Raw genomic sequence first — 22,382 nt, forward strand, 5'->3', positions numbered from 1 at the left:
GAATAAAGTAGTCACAGTTTTGCTAGTTACATTTTAACATGAACCAATAATGTGTTTCATCCGTGCTTCAAATTAACAAAATAATTGTCGGGTAAAAATATCTTGTCAAAAGGCAGAAGTCTAATTCTTAACTTTTCAGCTAACAATTCAAGCTTTTATTAAGAGAAAAAGGTTGTTTAACAATGGGCATGCACCACAAATTACTTTAGCCTTTTATACTTTTATTCAACATAATATATTTTATTACCAAAGCATGGTCTCATACATTGCCTGAGAATGCAACAACAGTACTTAAAATAATTCAGAAGTTGATAAGACACAATAATGGCCCTTATTTTTTATTTTGAGGGCTACAAGAGAGTATAACAGCTTTAGTAACAAATTAACATCCTTGACAAATTATTTGGTGATTTGAGACTATTATAATTTAAACTAATTTTTATGTGACACAGTATTTTTTTCATAACTTAAATACTTGAATATGTGTCCTATAGAGATTATTATCATATACGTGGTGGATGATATAGAACTACTTAATAATTTCTCCCTTGCAAATTGTAACTATAGCTGACTAGTTACTGAGGAACTGATAGGGCTTTAGGCAATGGTTGAAGAGTGTCAATAGGAATGGGCCCCATCTTGCAATCAACTGAGACTTTCTGAGTAGAATTGTTAATGTTGCTTCCTTCCCCAATAGCTTTGTTGATAACATGTAGCAGAACATGCTCAAGCTCTTTCCCATCTCTCCAACCATGTACCTCTGCCTTTATCTTATTAGAATTTTTGGAAACTAAATCACACAATGGAAAGTCCTTTCTAGGCATCAAATAGTCACTATCTTTGAGCCTCAAACTTGGGCAAAAATCTCCATTTCCATCTCCAAGATAGATTATTTTCTTCTTTCCTGCTGCTGCAAGGGAATTTTGGATCCTTTCTATCACCAATCCCTGTATGTCATTTGAGAACTTATGAGGAAAAATAAAAAACTGTAAACATATAAAGTATTTCTAGTGCAATCTTGATAAATAAGCAATAATATTTATGAATTTTTTTCTCGGAATTATCTTATTTTTTATTGAAATTTTTTTATGTACATTTTTTGAGACATAATTTTGTCAAATGTTGCCAGGTTCCCCTGGTTGTGACATACAAATGACAGAGACCAGAAAAGTGGAGGATGTGAGGTCAATAATCACAAAGTGTTAAAATTATATTAATTTAATATTCTCAAAAGTGGAATTGACCAAATTAAAGCATCCCCCAATAACTGTTTCGTGGTTATTAACTTATTATTCATTAGCTTAGTATTAAGGAAGTAAAATAACAAAAACTTGAGTTATTAGCATATATAAGTAGAATAAATATGAGAATTAATTGCTTGGCCATAAGTAAATAGATCTTGGGAATTAATGCAATTATTGCCTTGCACATGTTTGGTGGACAAAGATTGCATCCATGAGAAGATTTAAGATAATCATGGTATGGACAAATATTGAGCCTCCCTTCATTGACATGGCTGGGGTTGGCTATGACCTCTGAGAAACAATTCCACACTCCATGATGCTTCAGGATTGTTTCAATAAAGAAAATGTTTGCGTCACTCACAATCTTCAGGTGACACCTGAATACATTTCCATAGCCATTAATTAGAATCTTCATCCAACCAACAAAAGAAAAATTAATGGTAACACACGTTTTACTAGCTATTTGATCACAGGGGTGTGTTCATTAGGAGAAAAAATAAAAGAAACTTAAGGGCTACTAGATTACTTTGAAAAAGTATATTTTTTGCTGTTACTTTTAATTACAAAACCGTTACTTTATTTTTAATTTGTTTTTTATTTTCAAATATATTCATTCTCCAAACAGTCAAAACAATTTTTTGTTTTCTCTAGGTAATTGTTTTATAATTAAAAGTGAACACAGAAAATATTCTCTTTTTTTCTCTTAGTAGGTACAATTTACATGTAATAAAGAAGAGTGAAAGAGAAACAGATATTACCCAAGAGAATAAGCTGCCTCAATAGCAGGGACAGTCCTAGGATGCATTGGTGTCCTATTCAGAATTTCTACAATGTCTTGAATGGTTTTCCCTTGTGAATGAAGTTCATTCATCATCTTATCCTGCAACAATGTTTTAGGAAAAGAAAATTATAACCCAAACATGAAAAAAAAATAAGCTTTAAAAATATAGTAATACGTAAAGCACAAAAATAAATGAAAACCATTAGAGGGTTCCAAGCCATGCTAGGAAGAAGCTGATAGAACTTTTCAGTTAAACCGGTCTCATCAAGCACCCAATTATCACTATCACACTCAATGATTGTTGAGTCAAAGTCAAATATCACTACAATCCCAGCCATTTGAATGCACCAAAACAAATAATGTAGAGATAAACTAACTGTGAGGTCATGCACTAATTGAGAGGGTATTTATAGGAAAAGAAGGTGAGAGCTAGCACGTAATTAAGCATGATATTAATTAGGAGCATTTAGATTCCAAGGATATTATTGTAGTGAGTATTAGGAAAAGCCACTTTCTCTCCACTTTTTCACATTTTCTTTTGTTGGGGCAAGTAATTTAGAGGAAAGGATGGTCGAGAACATAGATATATTCTAACACGAGTTAACATGCTGAATAGCCTTGTACTAGAAGAATGGAGTACTAGGGCAGAAATCTGAAATCAATGGTACGAAAAAATTGTTGTATAGACTTAATTTATATAAACTGTGTTTATTAAATTCAAAACTCTGGCTGTCGTTGTTTGTAACATAGTTATAAAAATTGGAGTGGCTCAACTCGGATGTCCTCTGGTTAAGACATAAGATACTGAAAATACATTTGTTTTGATTTGATCCAGATTGATCCGATTAGGTTGATCAAATCCAATGATCCGAATCGAATTGGCCCAATTTGACCTGATTGAGTTTTTTTTTTCAATTCTAATACTATGTTAAATTGTTAATAGTTAATTATTAAATAACATATAATATGCTTCTATAATATATTTTTTTATCTTAATAACAATATATATAATTAATTATCATGGTATTAATCATGATATGATTCAATATTTATGTGTTATACATCTTCAACATATTTGCTTATGACCATTCGATAACTTTTGTATTTAGTCCTGAGAAATAAGAGTTTTTTTAGTAATTTAATGATAATACCCAAAAAAATAGTAGTAATCTATAATAATAAATGACTACATAATTTTTTATAGTTTAATCATGATAATAAATTTAATTTTGTAGTATAAAAATATGAATTGATTATTATGTTAGGTATATTATATATATTTTTAAAAATTTAATATATATACCAGGTCAATAAGTAACTAACTGATTGTACTTCTGATCCATTGACCCAATGTATTGATCGGGTCAATAATTGAACTGATTTTCATAGCACTGGTCTTTAAGGTAAATGCACAAGTTATCATTTTAAATAGGTTTGATTGAACAATTTTCTGTTTTACTTTGGTGATATTGCAATTTTGTCACAAGTTTTATTTTGCATATTTTGTCTCCTTGTTTTTAAAAATTTTAGGAATTTTGTTCATTTGTTAGTAAAAGTATTGGAGGTTACCTTGTTTTGGTTTATATAATTTGCATAATTGATAATTTTGTATAATCAAAATAAATTATTTAATGAATAAATTTATCATATTAACTGTTAATATGTTGTCATATACTAATAAATATAAACATATACTGACTTTCTCTTTGATGTCATGTTTCACTACATTTTCTTTCCATTGATCTATTTGTTTTATATCACATGGCTTATACTATTATATTTATTTTAATAGTATAATATTTATATTGTTTTTAATTAAAATGATAAATTATTAATATTAAAATTTTAAAATTAAATTTGCACAATGGTCATATTTTTTAGCTCAACTGGACCATTGGCCCAAAACAACTTCTTATGTTAATTTTTGTTTCTTATTGGGCTTAGCTTGCCCGTTTATTTCTATTCCATTTTTCTGTTCTTTTTTATTATTTTGAGCCTGAAATAAATTTATTAAATTATTATTAGGAACAGAAAAGAAAAATAAATATAAAAAATAAGAGTAAATTAGGTGTTGACATTGTGTCTCATTCCCATAAACCCGGTTATGTTCTATTATTAGTTACATATACATCTACACGTTTGACAAATTATACAGTATGTTTAAAAAAAGTATATGTTTAAATGGCAAATTATACCCCAAGAAGAAAAATATATATAAATGATATATTATACCCAAAAAAAAGGGAAATAGCAGAAGCTACAATCTCATTCATTCTCAAGCATATAAGTTAGCAACTGTGGGGAGCTTGGGATAAAAACAAATTTTGACATCATAGGATAGTAGCGAAATGTCAGTGGCTTCCATTTCCTCTTTGACAGATAGAGAAATTCAACAATCTAGTCATCACTAGTGAGTTCTACAGAGTAAAATATTACACACAGTTCAATGCCTCATGGTAACTCCTTTCCTTCGAGTCCAATAGCTCTAATGATACTAAAGTAATTTCAACATTATTAATGAGTTAGAGAATTGAGCTAGAGAATTGAGCCAATACATTTAGCATCGTTCTTTACTCTAAGAAAACATTTGGAACACCTGAAATTTCTCGATTTCATATGTTTTTTTTTTTTTTTGAAAATAAGCTGTCTGCAGACTCTGGACTGTTTAGTGGGGCCTTTATCCTTTTGTGGCAATTCCTTATTAACTATAAATGGACAACTTTTTAAAGTAGCAAGTTATATTATTAGTATAATGTTTTTATAATATTTTTTTTTTGTTTTTTTCTATTACATTATTCATCTTATATAACATTTTTTCTCCTTTTATCGCAAAAAAAAATTGTACAAATAGAAAACCAAAATTTGGTGAAGATTTATAGGGCAAATCGGTATGTATTTGTTTTTGATAGATGTCCACCTTGGACACTTCCAACATTAGCAATTTTGGTGAAGATTTGATGAAGGCTTATCAACGAAATAAGAAAAAAACCGTTGAGTTATGATACATTTTGAAAGATACTATAAACTAAGAAATTATGGTTGAACTTGGAGGACTTTAGGCAGAGACAGACAGAGTCTGTAACTTGCAATCAGATGCAATTAACTGCTCATGAACATTTTCCTCCATTGAGATTTTGTTGATTAAATGCAATAAAACTTGCTCCAACTCTTCTCCATCACTCCAGCCATGGATTTCAGCCTTAACAAGCAAAGGGTCTTTGCAAATCAAGTCCCACACTGGAAAGTTCTTCCTTGGCATCATAAAGTTTCTCTCTTTGAGCCTCAAGCTTGGGCAATAGTCACCACTACCATCACCAAGATAGATCATTCTCCTGTTACTTTCTTGTGAAATTGAATCTTGGATTCTATCTATGATCAAACCCTGCAATGGTTGAAAATAAAATAAGATTTTAGAATCATAATAGTTGGTCACAAAATTCCAAATGATAGAAACTTCTTAATTGGTATAAGAAGCTTCAATCCAACATCATTTGGTAGATGATTTTATACTTACTTGAAACTATTGGTGGACCTAGGTCAAAATTATTCCTTGCCATAATCAAATTCAGTGGGCACAAATACGAGACAAAACCACGATAGAGTGGTTGGTTGGTTAAGCAGAATTTTTTAATGGCCAAAAAATTAGGGGACAGCACTCCATTGTTATAGGATCAATGAACATGTTGAGTCACGTTAGCAGCCATCTTTATAGTGAAAAATACAAAAATAATTCTTTCCCAGAAGCTACAGCCAGTTCAGATCAACTTGGAAACAATATCTAAAAACGTGTATTGTTGCCAACTGTTTATACAAATCGATTTTTGAATTTTTAAACTAACATGAGTGTTTCAATTCAGAATTAACTCATGTATATTTTTCAATATTCACGACAAATCAAAAACAGGTCCACGTTATTTATGAAAAAAATATCTTTTAACAAAATAGGAAATATATATACCTTGCACATGTTTGGAGGGCATAAACTGCAGCCATGAGAAGCTTTGTTGAAGTCATGGCAAGGTTGAATCCTTAACCTTCCTTCTTCATTAACATAACCCGGGTTGGTGTTAATCTCCGAAAAGTATTCCCTTATTCCCAAGTGCTTCAGAATGGTCTCAATAAAAAACACGTTTGCATCACTCACAATCCTCAAATCACACCTGAAAAACCAAATCCCACAATAAATTTCCTCCCTAAATCATATTTAACAAAAATAAATTGTAAGAGATGCACAATTACGTACCCTAAAGCATGAGCTGCTTGAATAGCAGGTATAACTCTGGGGTGCAAGGGAATCCTATGCAAAACCTCTTCAATGTCCTCTATGGTTTTACCATTTGAATGAAGCTCCATCATCATCCTATCCTATAAATCCAAAACCGAAAAACAAAAAAGACTCGGTTAATCATGCCATTAAAATTAAAACAATGCATTATGCAAAGTTAAATATTTCAGATTAAAAAAAAAATAAAGAGCATGTGAGTGATGTGACATGACACAAAATGCTTACCATGAGAGAGTTCCAAGGCATGGTGGGAAGGAGCTGGTTAAACAAATCGGTGAAACCCAAATCATCGACGACCCAGTTGTCACTGTCGACATCGACGATGGTCTTGTCAAAGTCGAAAACAACCACAATTCCAGACATGGTTTTTGTTTTTTTTTGGAGAATGGAGAAAATCTCAATGACCCAGAGGAAGAAACCTCCTTCTCAAGAATTAGACTCAATTTGGGTGTCTCGTAGTGCTCTCAAGATTGGTTCTTGACTTGATTTTGTAGCCCAGAATGAGGAGGGTATTTATAGTGAATGTGGGTTAAGCCTAAACCTAAAACCCCCCAAAAAAAGAATCTTTGATTCCAAAGGAATATTACATTGCACCTGGTAGGGGAGAAAAGGAGGCCATGAAAAACTGAACTGAAAAGATGCCATTTTGCCCTCAGAAGAAATTTTTGTGTGTGGCACTTCAAATTCAATCTCAATCTGAACCGTTGGATGTGATGAAATTAAGGTTAGTCAGAGGATCGGAGGGTGTAGGAGGTTTAGCCTTGAGAAGAAAAGGCGGGAATATTCGATAGGGGAATTGAATCGGATGCATTTGTGCAGCCAATGAGAATATTCTGAGTATAGTCCGGTTCCAGCGAAGGTTAATTCATGTAATTCACTTTCATTTTTATGATAAGATAGATTCTCCGCGGTCATTTTTTGATAGTTAAAATATGATAAGATAAAATACAATAAGATAATTATTTTATTATATTATAGATTATAGGTAAAAAAAAATATCTTATTTTTTTATTTAGTTTAGTTTTTTATCCTTTAAAAAGTTTAATTTATTTTTATTTTATTTGTTGGTTTAGTTTAATTTTTTATCTTTAACAAAGTTTATTTTGATAAGATATTTTTTTTAATTTGATTTTTTTATTTAAGATTGATGTCTTTAATCATTTAAGTATTAATTTTTTTTTTAAAAATAAAGTGAAAGAATATGGGAAAAAAATGAAAAAAAAACAAGTTTATTTTTTAAATGATTAACAATGTTAATCTTGAGGATCAAATAAAATAAAATATATATATATATAAATAATTAGATTGAATCAAGAAAATATCATAAATAAATAAAATTTTTAAAAAGATAAGTGATTAACTGAATAAAAAAATAAGATAAATAATTAAATTAAATTTTTTAAAAGATACAAAATTTCAAAATAAAAATAATCAAATAGATCATGTGGGTTAGACTATATCACCCTATTTGTTTCCTTGGTTAAAATATAATTAAAAAATAACAACATAGGATAAGTTCTCTCTCTTTCTCTCACTTTTTATATAAGATTTACGATTTATATAATAAAAAACATAATTTAGAGTAATATATTTAATATAACAATATATATATATCATAAATTTTATTGAGCAGATTATTTTATATATAATAATTTTGACTCATAAAATAATATTATATTATTAATTATTAAGAATTAAATAATAATTATTCAAATATTTTTTAAATATATATAATTTTATAAAAAAAGCTAAAAACATAAATATTTTTTGTCATATTATTTGGCAAATTTTAAATAGATTTCTGAATTAAATTTTTTTAATTAGGTCCTTAAATTTGTATTTAATTTTTAATTAGATTTATGTAGACCTAATTAAAAAATAAATACAAGTCCAATAACCTATTTAAAAATTATCATAGTAAAGAGAACTAATAAAAATTATCAAATATCAGGAGAGGTGACAATCCTGGTCTGTAGAGACTTGGCCATTTCACTTTCAAAAAAACATAGACTTCACTATTTCTAATCAGCTTTGAACTATTGTTTTCAATTGTTTTTATTTGATTTATAATTAAAAAATAGTTTATAAACCTAATTAAAAAAAATTAAATAATCTAAGAACCTGCAGATTAATTTAATCTTTCTTTAACAATTTCATTTGTATTTATATTCATTTAGTTATACTTTTGCATTTATTGTTGTGTCATATAATTTAATCAAATTTATTATTCACATGTTTTATATCAATTTTTGCATTTCTAGAGTATGATTTATTTAATCTAATAGTCCTAAAATTAAAAATAAGTAAATAAATAGTGTTACCCTCAACTTAGGATTTCACTAACATTAACATAGATTTCTTGTTTTTGGTTGAAAATAGATTTAGAAAACTCGAAACAGAAAAACAAACATGTTATTATCTTTTAGCATCCATCTCTTTTCATTATTTTCACATTCATTCATGCTTATTTCAGCTTACAGATTTAGTCAAATAATTTCCACTGTAAAATAATAATAAACACATAAAAATAACCAATCCGCAAGGATCTAGAGCAAACCACTATTTGTATCTGCTAGAAATTATAGCTGCCCATTTTGGACCACTTCCAACATTAACAATTTTAGTGATGAAGGTTAATCAACGAAAAAAGAAAAACCCCTTTTTGAGTTATGATACATTTTTTTTAGATACTAAGAAATTATGGTCTAACTGGGAGGACTTTAGGCAAACCCTCCAAAGCAGAGACAGAGAGAGTCTGTAGCTTGCAATCAGATGAAATGAACTGAGAATTTTCCTCCATTGAAATTTTGGCGATTAAGTGCAACAGAACTTGCTCCAACTCTTCTCCATCACTCCAGCCATGAATTTCAGCCTTAACAAGCAAAGGGTCTTTGCATATCAAATCCCACGCTGGAAAGTTCTTCCTTGGCATCATAAAGTCTCTCTCTTTTAGCCTCAAGCTTGGGCAATAGTCACCACTACCATCACCAAGATAGATCATCCTCTTGTTACCCTCTTGTGAAATTGAATCTTGGATTCTATCAATGATTAAACCCTGAAATGGTTTTAAAAAAACTTTAGAATGAATAGAATGAATCATAATAATTAATCCCAATTAATAAAAATAAAAGAAACTTCTTAATTGGTATATGAAGCTTCCATCCAACATCTTTTGGTGGACAATTTTTTACTTATTTTGAACTATTGGTGGGCCTAGATTAAAATCAAATTCAGTGGGCTCAAATCAGAGACCAAAACCAATAAAAAGTGGTTGGTTGGTTAAGCAGAATTTTTGTAATTTTTTAAAAGGCAAAAAAATTAGGAGACAGCACTCCACTGTTATAGGATCAATTCATGACTCATGAACACGTTGAGTCACGTTAGCAGCCATCTTTGCAATTAAAAATAGCAAATAATACTTTCCCAGAAGCTAGAGTCAGTTAAGATAAACTTGAAAGCAATATCTAGAAACGTGTATTGTTGCCAACTGTTTATATAAATCGAGTTTTGAATTTTTTTAAACTAACGCGAGATTTCAATTCAGAATTAACTCAAGTATACTTTTGGTTATGATTTTAACAAATCAAACACGTGTCCGAATTATTTAAGAAAAAAATTATCTTTATCAAAGAATGATAAGGTAATAGATAACCAAAAAAAACAAATTGTATTTACCTTGCACATATTTGGAGGACACAAAGTGCAGCCATGGGAAGCTTTGTTGAAGTCATGGTAAGGCAAAATCCTTAACCTTCCTTCTTCGTTAACATAACCTGGGTTAGTGTTAATCTCCGAGAAGTATTCCCTTATTCCCAAGTGCTTCAGAATGGTCTCAATGAAAAACATGTTTGCATCACTCACAATCCTCAAATCACACCTGAAACACACAAATGCCACCATAAATTTCCTCTCCAATTTAGATTGTTAAAATAAAATAAAAAAAGAACAGAAACAGAATTTTGTGTAAGGAAAAGAGAAGCATCGTTACATACCCGAAAGCATGAGCTGCTTGAATAGCGGGTATTACTCTTGGGTGCAAAGGAATCCTATGCAGAACCTCTTCAATGTCCTCTATGGTCTTACCTTTTGAATGAAGCTCCATCATCATCCTGTCCTGCAAATCCGAAACAAAGAAACAAAAGACTCGGTTATTCGTTTCATTAAAACAATGCATTTTGCAAATTTAATTTTTTTTTTAAAAAAAAGGGCAAAACAGAGTATTAGAGAAAATTAGAAAAATACAAAATTTAGATGCAATTCGTACTTTTTAGTACCGTGTTCTCACCTTAAAATTAGAGTTTCACCTCAATAACACATTAATTTTTAATGCAAATGCAAACTTTTACTATACAAATTATGAAGGTAAAACTCTAGTTTTGATAGAAGAACAACACAAAAACATGTGACGAATTGCATCTAAGTTTTTGCTACAGAAAAAAAAAAAACAAACAAAGACATGACACGAAATGCTTACCATGAGAGAGTTCCAAGGCATGGTGGGAAGAAGCTGGTTGAACAAATCGGTGAAACCCAATTCGTCGATGACCCAGTTGTCACTGTCGACATCGACAATGGTCTTGTCAAAGTCAAAAACAATCACGGTTCCAGACATGTTGTTTTGAAGAAGAAACTTGTTTCTCAAGAATAAGGCTCTGTTTGGGTGTGTTGTAGTGATCTCAAGATCGGTGGTTCTAGGCTTGGTTTTGCAACCCTAAGAGAAAAGGGTATTTATAGTGAACGTGAGTGAAGAATTTTTTTTCTAAAAAAAAAGAATCTTTGATTCCAAAGGAATATTACATTGCACTTGGGATGGATAGTTGCTGGTAGGAGAGAAGGAGGCCATGAAAAACTGAAAACCGTAAAGTTGCCATTTTATTTTACCCTCATAGAAGAATTTCGGTGTGTGGCGTTTCAAATTCAATCTCATCCGTTGGATGTGATGAAATAGGGTTGGTCAAAGGATCGGAGGATGTAGGTGATTTTGGCCTAGAGAGCAGAACGAGGGAATAAAAGGGAATATTCGAGAGGGGAATTAATTGCCTCTCCTGACTGTGAAATGTACTTCTCCAACACGAGAATATTCTGGGTATTGTCCGGTTCCAGAGAAGGTTATTTCATACATTTCTTTCATTTATTCTGCACTTAATTCAATTACTAATAAATAAGTAACTATTTTAGTCATTAATGCATTATTCATATATAATTAAAACAAATAGCAAATTTTTTAATATATATAAAATATATTATAACTAAAATTTATAATAAGTAAATAATTTTGAACATATAAGACAAATAATATATAATATATATTTATATTTATAATGATCTTTTGGTTCCAAATAAATTATAATGTTATCTTTTATTTATCGACAAATTTTTTATTAAAAAAAAGTAGAGAAACTTAATTTAAAAATAAAGATGAAAAAGTAGATTGAAAGAGATAAAACAGTTAAGAAATAAGTATACAAATAAAGATAAAGAAGAGTGTGATTTGAAATGATTGAGAAAAAACAAATTGTTTCATCTGGGTGTGACTTGTGAGATTAAATTCAAATTGAAATTAAAATTAAGAAATATGTTTTAAAAATATATAAAAAAATACTCAATATTTAATATTGATGCTGACTTGTTTTAAAAAATTAAGAGATAGTTATAGATTATTCGTGGAGATTAAGAGAATTAAGAAATTAATATCTAAAGAGTAAAGACACTTGTTAATATTTGGGGATTTTTCTGTGGATGCTAATTTGCTTGCAAAACATGTGCGGATGAAAAATAGAGCCCAAATTGAAGTCTACATCGTGTTTTGAGTTCTCTTTCGTTTGTGGCTTTGCAAATGGGAGGTCAAAATTCAAACTTGGAAGGTCCCAGGAACCATTGCTGCCAACAATCTTCTTCCCTTCCTCATTCTTTCTTTTAATATTTGTGACCATTCATTTTTATATGTTACTGTCAGAGCAACATGCAATTGGTAAGAGTGAATGAGAGTGCTGCTAAAAGTGATTAAAACATATAACACTACAAGTTGTAGACGCGATAGTTTTTATCCAAATATTTAAACTTGAGTAACATGCATCTCTACTCTAAAAAAAAAAAGGACATCTATTGTAATAATTGGAATATAATTTTCAGTTTTAATTTCCTTTCCTTTTACCGGTTAGTCAGCTCGTGTCATCTTAATTAAAGTCTTAAATTTAAATCTTATACATGAAAAAATATAATTAATTTTTTTTACTAAAATTGATTGGTTAAATTTATCAAAAAAGATTAGTTATCAACAAAATCAATAAATTCTTTATACCTTTATACCAATAATATGATTAAAAAAATTAATTAGACTTAGGTAAACAACTAACTTGTCAAGAGGTTATTTTTTATTTGTTGGATTGATTTTTAGTTAATTTAGTTATTTAATTTATATTTGAGAAATCAATAACTTATAATTCTTTGGTGTATTTTTTCATCTATAAACGGTGAACATTATGTGTACATGAAATTTACAACACTCACATTCTTATATTTTTTTTTTCGGGTATACTTATCGCATGTGATATGATTTAAGTCAGTTAAAAAAACCACTTATAATTTCAAATAATTTAATTTATGAAGGTATTTGAATTAGTTTGTAAAATAAAATCTTTTTATAATATAGTGTTTTATTTTTATTTTTTGAAAAGTATACTCTGTTAAACTTATATAAAAGTATCGAAACAACTTTTTCATGAGATTTAGTTTTTTGAAAATCTATAGCTATTTTAATTTTTAAATGTATGATTCAATTTTAAAAAGTCTTGAAAAAATAAAATAAAGGGCATTTTATCATCATCCAATATAACTATGTTACACAATTGAAAGATAACTTTAAAAATGCATGCAACATGAACATAAAAGATAAGGTTTATATAATAGTTTAAAAGATAAAGCAGAATTAATTTCCAAACCAATCAATTAACTTCATGTTTTTATTTGTAAGAATCAAAGATAGATTTAACCAATGAATTATACTTGCTTAATAATTCATCAATTAATTAATTTTATAAAAGATAATTCAAAAATATAAATTCAAATTATTCAAATCTTGTAATGCCTTATGGAGAATCATCGATTTCTTTAGTAGAAAACCAATTTCTTCAGCAGAGAATCAATTTTTCTATATGGTAATTAATTTTATTTTTTTTTGTAAATAAAGGGAGACGGAGACACCAAAGAACACTAAAACTTTCGTGGAAACACAATAGAACTTACATAAACTATCACAACACTTGAAATAAAATTAAGAACAATATAAAAAAAAAATATTTGTCTATTTAAAGACAATCCATAATTTGTAAGAGCATTTGCCACTTGGTTTCCTTCTCTCAACACATAAAACCATTGCATGAATCCTCCATCCAAAATAAATTGATTAATACTCTAAAAAAGGCTAAAACACGAATGATAAGTATAACAACCATGACTGAGAAGGTTAATAGCAATCTGTGAATCCGATTCAACCACAAACTGTCTAAAACCACGAGCTCAAGTTGTCTGAATGCTAAGTAAAATAGCCCACAACTCAGCACAAATAACTGGGCAGAAGCTAATATTCATTTCTATACAAGGCAAAACTTGATTCTCATATGGGGGAGTTGATTCTTTCCCGATGAAATTTATTGCATTTTGGGAGAATTGATTCCTTTCTCCATATTCAATTTTTACGATATTTGTATTTTAGAAAAAATGTTTTTAATTTTCAAAACAACTTTTAATTATTAAGTTTTGCTTTTAGAAACTATAATTTTATATTTATCACTCAATTAAAACCCTTGAAGTAGACTCATTGTAAAGTCTTACACAAAATTCTTCTCTTTGGCTCTTGTCTTCATCAAGGTCTTCCTATCTTTTAATTTTGTCTTCATCAAGACTCATACTTCAACAACAAGAGATCATGTTTAACGATAAACACATACAAAGGCCATGGTTTGTTGATAGTGACTTTTATTTGCAACAGGGGAGGGTATATGTAACAAAGAGGTTATAAGATATTTTACTTGGGGATAGTAAAATATTTTATAGCCTTTAATAGATGGTGTAGAACTTATAAGTTCATGTATATGAGTTTTTGGTACCCTGTTACCTTTTTAATATATTCGTCTTTTGTCGAATAAAAAAAACATACAAAGATCATGCGAGAGTTTTTCTTGGACTAGCGATTAAAAGAAGAATATCAACATATTTTCTAATACATTCTTTTGATTAAACACACATACTTTCTATTATTAATTAAAATTAATTAACAATCACAAATTTTTGTAAGTCTTATCTCTTATTTAACAAATCTCTCATAAATTGTTGTTATTTTTAATGAATTTTTACTAATAATAAAAATTACACTAAAAATATATTGTAATCCTTTCTCTTAATGAATACATAGTATTGAATGCAATGAACTAAAAGGATTACGACTTCACGCGGAAACATGTGCCTAATCAGATCAGATCGACATATGTAATCTTAATTCATGCCCAAAATACTCATTGGATTTGAGTAAGACTCAAGAGACGCATTTAATTATCATTAAGATGTTTGGATTGTAGTGTTATCCAAGACAGAGGAGGGTTCATTATTTATGTATTATACTTTTATTATCTTCTCATCTTCCTATTTTTTGCTTCGTGACATCTTATATCATCAAGATAGTGATTCTCATTGTCATTGGTGGTTTTGACCTACTAAACACTAATGGATTGATTCTGCCAGTGTTTTTTGCGTCTTAAATTTGGTAATCCGTTGATTTGTATATTAGAAGAGATTATATATTACCATTAGTTGGTGATGACAAAACAGGGGACCCGACATGCATGTTGTTTTTGTACGCGATTGTAGTAGTGTTTGTTTGCATCAGCATTTTGATTAAATTCATTTTGACCAAATTGATTTTACAGTAAAATAATTTATGTTTGGATATTTTTATTTTAAAAATAATTATTCGATGATTTTATAACTAAAAATTACATTAACTATATTTCAACGTGATTTTAACTAATTTAATGTGAATTCAAATATACACGTGCATTATCGATTTTGATTTTTTATTAAATTAATTTTTACATTCTTGTTTTTTTATATTGTGTATCATCAACCGTGACTGTTATCCATTGCATAGTACTTGCATATTATTGACTTCAATCGTCACTTGTTGCATGAATTGAATTTGTAACTCGTGACTAGTATTCTAGATTATTTTGTAGAAACAAAAGCAATCTTCTGAAACATGGTATTCAAATAGTTTTTCAGTTCCTGACTCAAAAAAAGGATCAACTTGCGTTATTCCATTCTCATGAGTATTCTATCAATATAAGTATGAGTTAAGGGATTACATAATCGCTTGAATTTTAAAACTGATTTTCGAAAACTCAGTTAAGCTCTGGTTGGAAGCTAGGAGACTCTTCTGTTGCTGATTAATTTATCATGAAGGGAATATTCTTAAATTTTTTGTATTAAGTAAAATTTGCATAAGAGTTGTTAATTGCGAATTCAGTTTAACTTATTTTGAGAGAATAATTATTTGTTTATTTAAAATTTTAAGAAAACTTAAAAAGACATGAAATTTATTTAATAATAAAAATTATATTAAAAAATGTTTCAAAAGAAATTGTGGACAGTCACTTCTTTTAACAACAGAAAAAAAAAAAAACTGATTTATGCGCATGGCCTACTTTTGGGCTTGCAATTTTACATTGTTACTTCTCCCCTCCCTCAAGTGAAATTATTAGGTAGTTTTGAGATTATTAAATGTCTATAATTTCCACTAATCTTAATTTGCATGATACATATTGAATTTTTTTTTCAATTTATAAGAAAAATTAATAACCTCAACTATATGTTATGTAATAATTCCAGACCACCGAATAATATTTTATTCCTCCTTTAGTCTATGGTGCAATTTGTGTAATTTTCTTTCCTTAAAGTTATCATATGTATTTTTTTATATATATGTTTTAAACTTTACTCAAATTATAATGTTTTTTAAAATCTAATAGCCCATTTAACTTGTTAATACATTTCCTATTTTTTCATTTTTCGAATATTTCAACTATTGTATTTAATTTTATATTTATTTTAAAGTATTTAAAACAAGTAAAAAATCAAAATGTATTGAGTTTAATTAAATTAAAAAGTGCATACTTTATTACACACACATATCAATAAAATATCCGTAAAGTATTATTTTTATTTATGTAAAAAATTATTAGTTTTCAATCTTATTCTTACAAGTTTTATTCAATAAAATTTGAACATTTATTTATTTTATTTTATTTTGTATTAGTTGAAATTTATTTGGAACAAAGGCAATATATTAAAAATATATCGACAGATTTATAATACTCATAAATCTTACTGAACCAATTCAACTAGACCATTACTATATATCAAATCTTTTAAGCACAATAAACACCCAACTCGATACTCTCAATCTTGATATCTTTGATATCTTTGATGTATAGTTTACACGACGTTATAAGCATTGTTATTATATTATGGGAAAACTGAAACATTAATAATATTTAATTAAAATTAAAATTAAAATTAAATAAATTTCAACAAAAAAAACCAGAGTACATGTCTGAGTGGCACTTTAATATATACAAAGCATTTATGCTAATGTCCCCCAAAGAATAAAACTCTGTTTTGTATCGGACAAAAAAAAAGAAGAAGAATAAAAGTCTGTCACATGGAGATGGGAACGATCTGAAAAGAAGAAGAAACATTCCTCCCTTCTCAAAATCATTATAATCATGTACAATTAGAAAATGTAGTTTAGTTTTAAGTTGTTTGTGATTTTAAAAAATGAAAAATATTTTTCTTTGATTTTATTGTCATCTTTAATATATTTATCGAGGAAAATAATAATATTAAAAAAAGTATAATATAAATATTTCATAATTTAATAAATTATTTAGTATTTTTTTATTATATATATATATAATAAATCATCTTGAGCATTATCGTTTTTCATACAAAGTAAATCTGCTAACTAATACGTATAAGCGTTGATTTTTTTTTAAAGTATCAATATATACCTTAATTTTTAATACATTTTTTATGTGATTTAAAATATAAAAAATGTTATTTTTTAATTTATACTTTTAAAAGTGCTAATTATCATTACCAAACGTATTAATCAATTGACGTGAATATATTATCTCGACCGTATTAAATATTCAAAAGAACCTTAATAACAACTATGATCGATTGTGTTTGAATATGTATTATATATCCACGTTGAACAGAAAAGTTATACTTTCTAAAACATAATTGCCAAAGCAAGTATGTTGAAGCTTCAACTTCTACACAAACACATTTTTTTTTTAATCTAATTCGAATAAAATTATGTAAAAAATATTCACACGTGATATATACTTAAAAGAATACTGGTTACGAAGACCGTTTCCTGCCATCATCTAAGGGATGGCCTGACGTTTTGAGGGTATGGCGCTAATAAAGTCAGTTTGTCATTAATTTGCCAAATATACAGAAACTAAATTTTCCACAAATATTTTTCTAGCTAGGTTTGTTTGGATTAAATGCAAAGCAAAGTGTCACATTTTTAGTTGCCTTGCAAGACACGTGGTATCCATAACACGGTGCTCTTAAACAATAACATAATAATAATACCAACCGAAACAAATCATGCTTCGACATTATTCGATCGTAGTTTCGTATATATATGTTGAGCGGTTAACACAACATGCATGATGCATTGGAAACTCCACATGGCACCAATATTCATCTGTTGCATGGCACAAACATTTATCGAGCAAGCATTTGCAATCAATTATTGTCCACTCTCCCTTTCATGTTTTTAAGTTTGTGGCTGTTGATTCGATACTAAACTACGAGCTCCGTTTCTTGCACTTATTTTACTTTTTTGGAAATGTACGTGTACGTCTTGTAAGGTTCCAGTTCAAGCCAAGAAATCCCAACAAGAAAAAAGATAGAGGAACAACTTCTTTCTTGAATGTTCTGCTCTTTTTATTTATTTATTTGGTTTTTTATAAGTTACCCTAAAAAAATTGTTTCAATTTTCTAGTACCCCAAATCTCACTCAATATCAGTCTAGGCATATTCTCGCGACCAATTGAGTGACAGCTATTTATTTAGTTTGGTAGAGTATCACGGAATTAAGAACCCAATAATATTAAGAAGTTTGGCCTTCACACTGCTTTATGATGTGCCCTAAACTTCTTTTAAAAGATGACAACAAAAGAACATTGCCTGACGTATATTCGCTTAAACTTGGCATATCATACGAAAAGACAAGAGATAAGTTTTAATTTACAAAATTCAGTAATTGCAAGTGTATACATTTTTTTTTCGTTCCGATGCTTTTGGTTAGCTATATATAGGATAGGTTTGGTAGAAGTTTTTGCACTTGGGATTGAGGGGGACTACGTGGTACTCATTTCATAGTTAATAGATTCTACAACTCATTTAGTCATTTTATAAGTAGGAATGAACCTTGAGATTTATATATTATAATACTTATCTTAGAGGTATTGGTAATTATATTAGTTAATTATCTTAGGGTTATTGGTAAAGTATTATATGTATATATTTTTAATTTATTTTGAGTAGATCCAATTACTCATTTAATTTTATAATTACATAAATTTTACCTTTTAATCTTCATACTTAAAAATCTTTTATTTAAGTCTCTTACTATTCTCTTTTTTTAATCATTACACTACTATTTTTAATCATTTTTATCCCTTTTCACCTAAACTTACGGTGACTAAAAGAAATTAAAAAAAAAACATATATAAAGATTAAAAAAGATAATTTTAAGGTATACAAATTAAAATGTAAAACTTAAATGTGTATAAAGATATAAGTATCCTTATTTATTATACATCTTGTTTTTCAATATTTGGGATATTTGTGTAATTTTATACACATATTTTTTCTTTTTTTCCACTTTTTATACAAGAAAAAAAATAAAAAATCATCCCACTTTATATTATTCTTTTCTCTCTCTATCTTTCTTTTCACTTTTTTTTATTCTCTACCTTTCCTTCCTAAATTAAACAAAGCATTAATTTCTAACAAGAATTCAAGAAAGAGGAATTAATTAAACCACACTTTGACATCATTCCTGGTAGACATGCATGTAATTATAGTACTCTGTCTTATTTAAGCATAAACATATGTCAAGTTCTTGGCGTGTTTCCTCTGGCTGTGTCATTCATAGGATCTATACCTTATCTAGTCACATGGTCGTAGTTTTGCGAGCCAGTTCATTTCGTTCACAGATTGATTGAAACAATATATATGATTGATGAAATGAGTGCTCCACAATTCTCTCTGGAATTTTGTAACCATTGTCAATTTTACCATATATCGATCTTTCTGACGTGATATGTATTGATTCCATTATTTCATTGATTGAAAAATAACTAAATTTGTCAGGTTCTTTACACACAACTCACACAAGGGTTAGGTGGGTTGGTGGGTAGGGAGTGAATTTAGCCCCGACAAACAATGATTTTAATTAAATGAGTTAAATTTAATTGATATTTTAAATATGACAAATATTAATGAATATCCTTTTCACATTAAGAAACTAAGAAAAAACAAAAATCATTAGAATGTCTAAAATTATATTGTTCATAATTTTTTTTTATATTTGCTTATGATTTTTATAATAAATATTTTTTTAAAAAAAATTCTCAATCAATACTCTAAAGAGTAAGAACACTACTTAATAAGACCCTTTAAATATTCATATTTTAAAAATAACTAAAATATTTAATTATATATTATAAATATTTTATTCTTATAAATATTTCTTTTATAATAAAATAAAACACATATAACAGTTTAATAGTAATGAACAAAAAATATACAACAAATAGCAAGTCCATCTTGAGCTGGATATTGAGTAACCTTGGTCCACTCAAGATCATAAATTGGGATAAACATTTGATGTCCCAATGATGTGATGAAGCCGACAAAAGTGGCACCTGCTTTGTTGTGGCAGAAACTCAACATTCCCAAAAACATCGGCCCAAGAATTCCGATCTAGTTACAAAAAAAAAAATGAGCCTAGTCCACTGTAACCCAATTTTGAGATCGTTTTGCATTCACACCAGAAAAGGAAACTGGAAAAGGTTTTGTTATTAAGGGATCTTGCAACAATCGTGTGCATGAGTTGCGAGTTATTGTAACTTCTTTGGTATTTATTTTGATTTTTAGGAATAAAAAATATTTATACCGATTGATTTTTAATTCGTTTATTCGCTATAAGTCTTATTTTGATCACATCTATAGTTGATTTGGGATTAATTTTTTAATATTGCACTGGAAAAGTCGCAGCGTCAGATAGATTACACTAGAAAAGCTACTGAGGGTGACCTGATATCAAATCTATGATGAGCTATTGTATTTTTAAAAAGCAATGACTCAAGTTTATAATATGTAAATGAATTGATTATATGATTTTAAAATTTAATTAACTGTTGTTTTTACCAGTTTATATGGCTTTTTAAAGTGGTGTTTAAATGTTTCCTGGCTCTTGTTTTTTGTTGGCATTCAACTTCAACGGTGGCGTGACTTTCTTTCATTGGGCCAAATAAATGCATCGGGCTTCAGGACTGGATTTCTTGAACGAGAACTTCATTAAAGACATGAAGTAGACATTTCATCATGGTTAAGGTCTCCACTTAAAATAATGGATCATGTCATTCATGTGTCTATATCCAAATATATACATTAAAAAGACCTAATTATCTAATCAATAAAAATATATATTAATTTATAAATCATTTAACACATTTGGTTGATTTCATTAAAACAAATATTACCTTATTATTTTTTTTTGAAAGGTTTCCTTTATTTTATTGTGACAACAAGAGAAATGCTTTATATTTATCTTTATATGTGACAGAAAGAAAAATATAAAGAAAACGTTAAATCTTAGTTAAGTGTTTTTTTTAAAAGAAATTTCAAGTATTATTTTTTAATTTATAAATTGTTCTAATTTCTTTTTTATCAGATAGATTGTTCTAATTTATAAAAGCATATATGTTTTCTGTATTTGCAAGACCATTTTAGCAAAAAGACGCCACCTGGGTTACATGGCGGTGAATTGTCTATTTCAAACTATGCCAGCTTGAATCAACATGAAAACTTTATTTTGTTTTAAAGGTATGTCATAAACATCCTATTTTGCAATTAAAATTAATTGTAAATTTCATGTTTCAGATTCCCAATATATGAGGAGTAAAATATTTCATTAACTATAGTTTATATATAAAAAAGCATTTAATTGTGTAGAAAATACTACATTTGACGTGTTATTAGTTTAAACTATGTTATTAAATTAAAGTGAGCTTAAATTGCATTTTTTTTTATAAATAGTCACAATTATACTTTCCTCGTGTAATTTTTTAAAAGTTGAATGCTCAATTTCTTAATACATTTTATTTTGATATGTTCCACTTAAACCTTTTAAAAAAATATAATATTAATTAAGTGCTTAAGTTTCCTAAAAAAACATTTTTTTATTTATATTGTTGGTGATAATAATTCAGTAGCAAAAGGTAATTATTTTGAATTGTTAATTAATTTACTGAAAACGAATTCAGTATTATGAACTTTAATAAAAAAATTAGTATTAGACTTTCTTCACTAAATACAAAGAATAATTTTGTAAGTTAAAATGCAGACATGCATGAAATTAAAAGAAATATCTGGAGAAGATTTTATGCCACTGTTTACCTATAATAACAGATTTAATAATATTTGTATATGAATTAAGAACTTGCATTTGTACATAAATTTGGATTTGGATTTTGGATTAGAAAGAACTTTCCAAACAAATAATAAATCAACTTAACTTTCTCCGTGTCATGACGATTTTGGATTGTCTTTCCGGCTAAGAAAAATCCAAAAATTGGCCTACAACAAAGTGATATACATTTTAAAAAATAGTTAATTTTAATAGTATAAAACTATAAATAAATAATCCCGACGACCTTTCAAGAATGTGTTTTTTCTCTCTTACTTTTTTGTCCAATTGTATCAGATCCCA

The 22,382-nt window shown here is 28.2% G+C and overlaps 3 protein-coding genes across 3 annotated transcripts; all 3 read right to left on the bottom strand.

Moving 5' to 3' along the window:
- Positions 1–219: 219 nt before the first annotated feature.
- On the bottom strand, positions 220–2,414 carry LOC114422323 (inorganic pyrophosphatase 2-like). Its single transcript, XM_028388623.1, has 4 exons — positions 2,226–2,414; positions 2,003–2,124; positions 1,423–1,621; positions 220–947 (listed from the first exon to the last, which is right to left on the bottom strand). Exons 1-4 carry the CDS (start codon positions 2,361–2,363, stop codon positions 576–578), a joined length of 831 nt encoding a protein of 276 aa, XP_028244424.1. The 5' UTR covers positions 2,364–2,414; the 3' UTR covers positions 220–575.
- Positions 2,415–4,826: 2,412 nt separating this feature from the next.
- Positions 4,827–6,870, bottom strand: LOC114422325 (inorganic pyrophosphatase 2-like). The gene is made up of 4 exons (XM_028388625.1): positions 6,536–6,870; positions 6,269–6,390; positions 5,984–6,185; positions 4,827–5,407 (listed from the first exon to the last, which is right to left on the bottom strand). The coding sequence occupies exons 1-4, from the start codon at positions 6,671–6,673 to the stop codon at positions 5,081–5,083; spliced, it is 789 nt and encodes a 262-aa protein (XP_028244426.1). The 5' UTR covers positions 6,674–6,870; the 3' UTR covers positions 4,827–5,080.
- A 1,921-nt stretch (positions 6,871–8,791) lies between these two features.
- Positions 8,792–11,033, bottom strand: LOC114422324 (inorganic pyrophosphatase 2-like). The gene is made up of 4 exons (XM_028388624.1): positions 10,785–11,033; positions 10,303–10,424; positions 9,986–10,187; positions 8,792–9,365 (listed from the first exon to the last, which is right to left on the bottom strand). Exons 1-4 carry the CDS (start codon positions 10,920–10,922, stop codon positions 9,009–9,011), a joined length of 819 nt encoding a protein of 272 aa, XP_028244425.1. The 5' UTR covers positions 10,923–11,033; the 3' UTR covers positions 8,792–9,008.
- Positions 11,034–22,382: the final 11,349 nt, after the last annotated feature.

Source organism: Glycine soja, chromosome 8, assembly GCF_004193775.1.
Source record: "Glycine soja cultivar W05 chromosome 8, ASM419377v2, whole genome shotgun sequence".
NCBI classification, from domain to species: domain Eukaryota; kingdom Viridiplantae; phylum Streptophyta; class Magnoliopsida; order Fabales; family Fabaceae; genus Glycine; species Glycine soja.

Excerpts from the sequence above, each read along its gene's own strand:
- LOC114422325 (XM_028388625.1), bottom strand. The coding sequence starts at position 6,673 with ATGTCTGGAATTGTGGTTGTTTTCGACTTTGACAAGACCATCGTCGAT. Across the intron at positions 6,391-6,535 it reads TGCCTTGGAACTCTCTCATG|GATAGGATGATGATGGAGCT; the intron begins GTAAGCATTTTG and ends TTGGATTTATAG. Across the intron at positions 6,186-6,268 it reads CAAGCAGCTCATGCTTTAGG|GTGTGATTTGAGGATTGTGA; the intron begins GTACGTAATTGT and ends TTGGTTTTTCAG.
- LOC114422323 (XM_028388623.1), bottom strand. The coding sequence starts at position 2,363 with ATGGCTGGGATTGTAGTGATATTTGACTTTGACTCAACAATCATTGAG. Across the intron at positions 2,125-2,225 it reads TGGCTTGGAACCCTCTAATG|GATAAGATGATGAATGAACT; the intron begins GTTTTCATTTAT and ends ACATTGTTGCAG. Across the intron at positions 1,622-2,002 it reads GAGGCAGCTTATTCTCTTGG|GTGTCACCTGAAGATTGTGA; the intron begins GTAATATCTGTT and ends AAATGTATTCAG.
- LOC114422324 (XM_028388624.1), bottom strand. The coding sequence starts at position 10,922 with ATGTCTGGAACCGTGATTGTTTTTGACTTTGACAAGACCATTGTCGAT. Across the intron at positions 10,425-10,784 it reads TGCCTTGGAACTCTCTCATG|GACAGGATGATGATGGAGCT; the intron begins GTAAGCATTTCG and ends TCGGATTTGCAG. Across the intron at positions 9,366-9,985 it reads GTCCTCCAAATATGTGCAAG|GGTTTAATCATTGATAGAAT; the intron begins GTAAATACAATT and ends AAACCATTTCAG.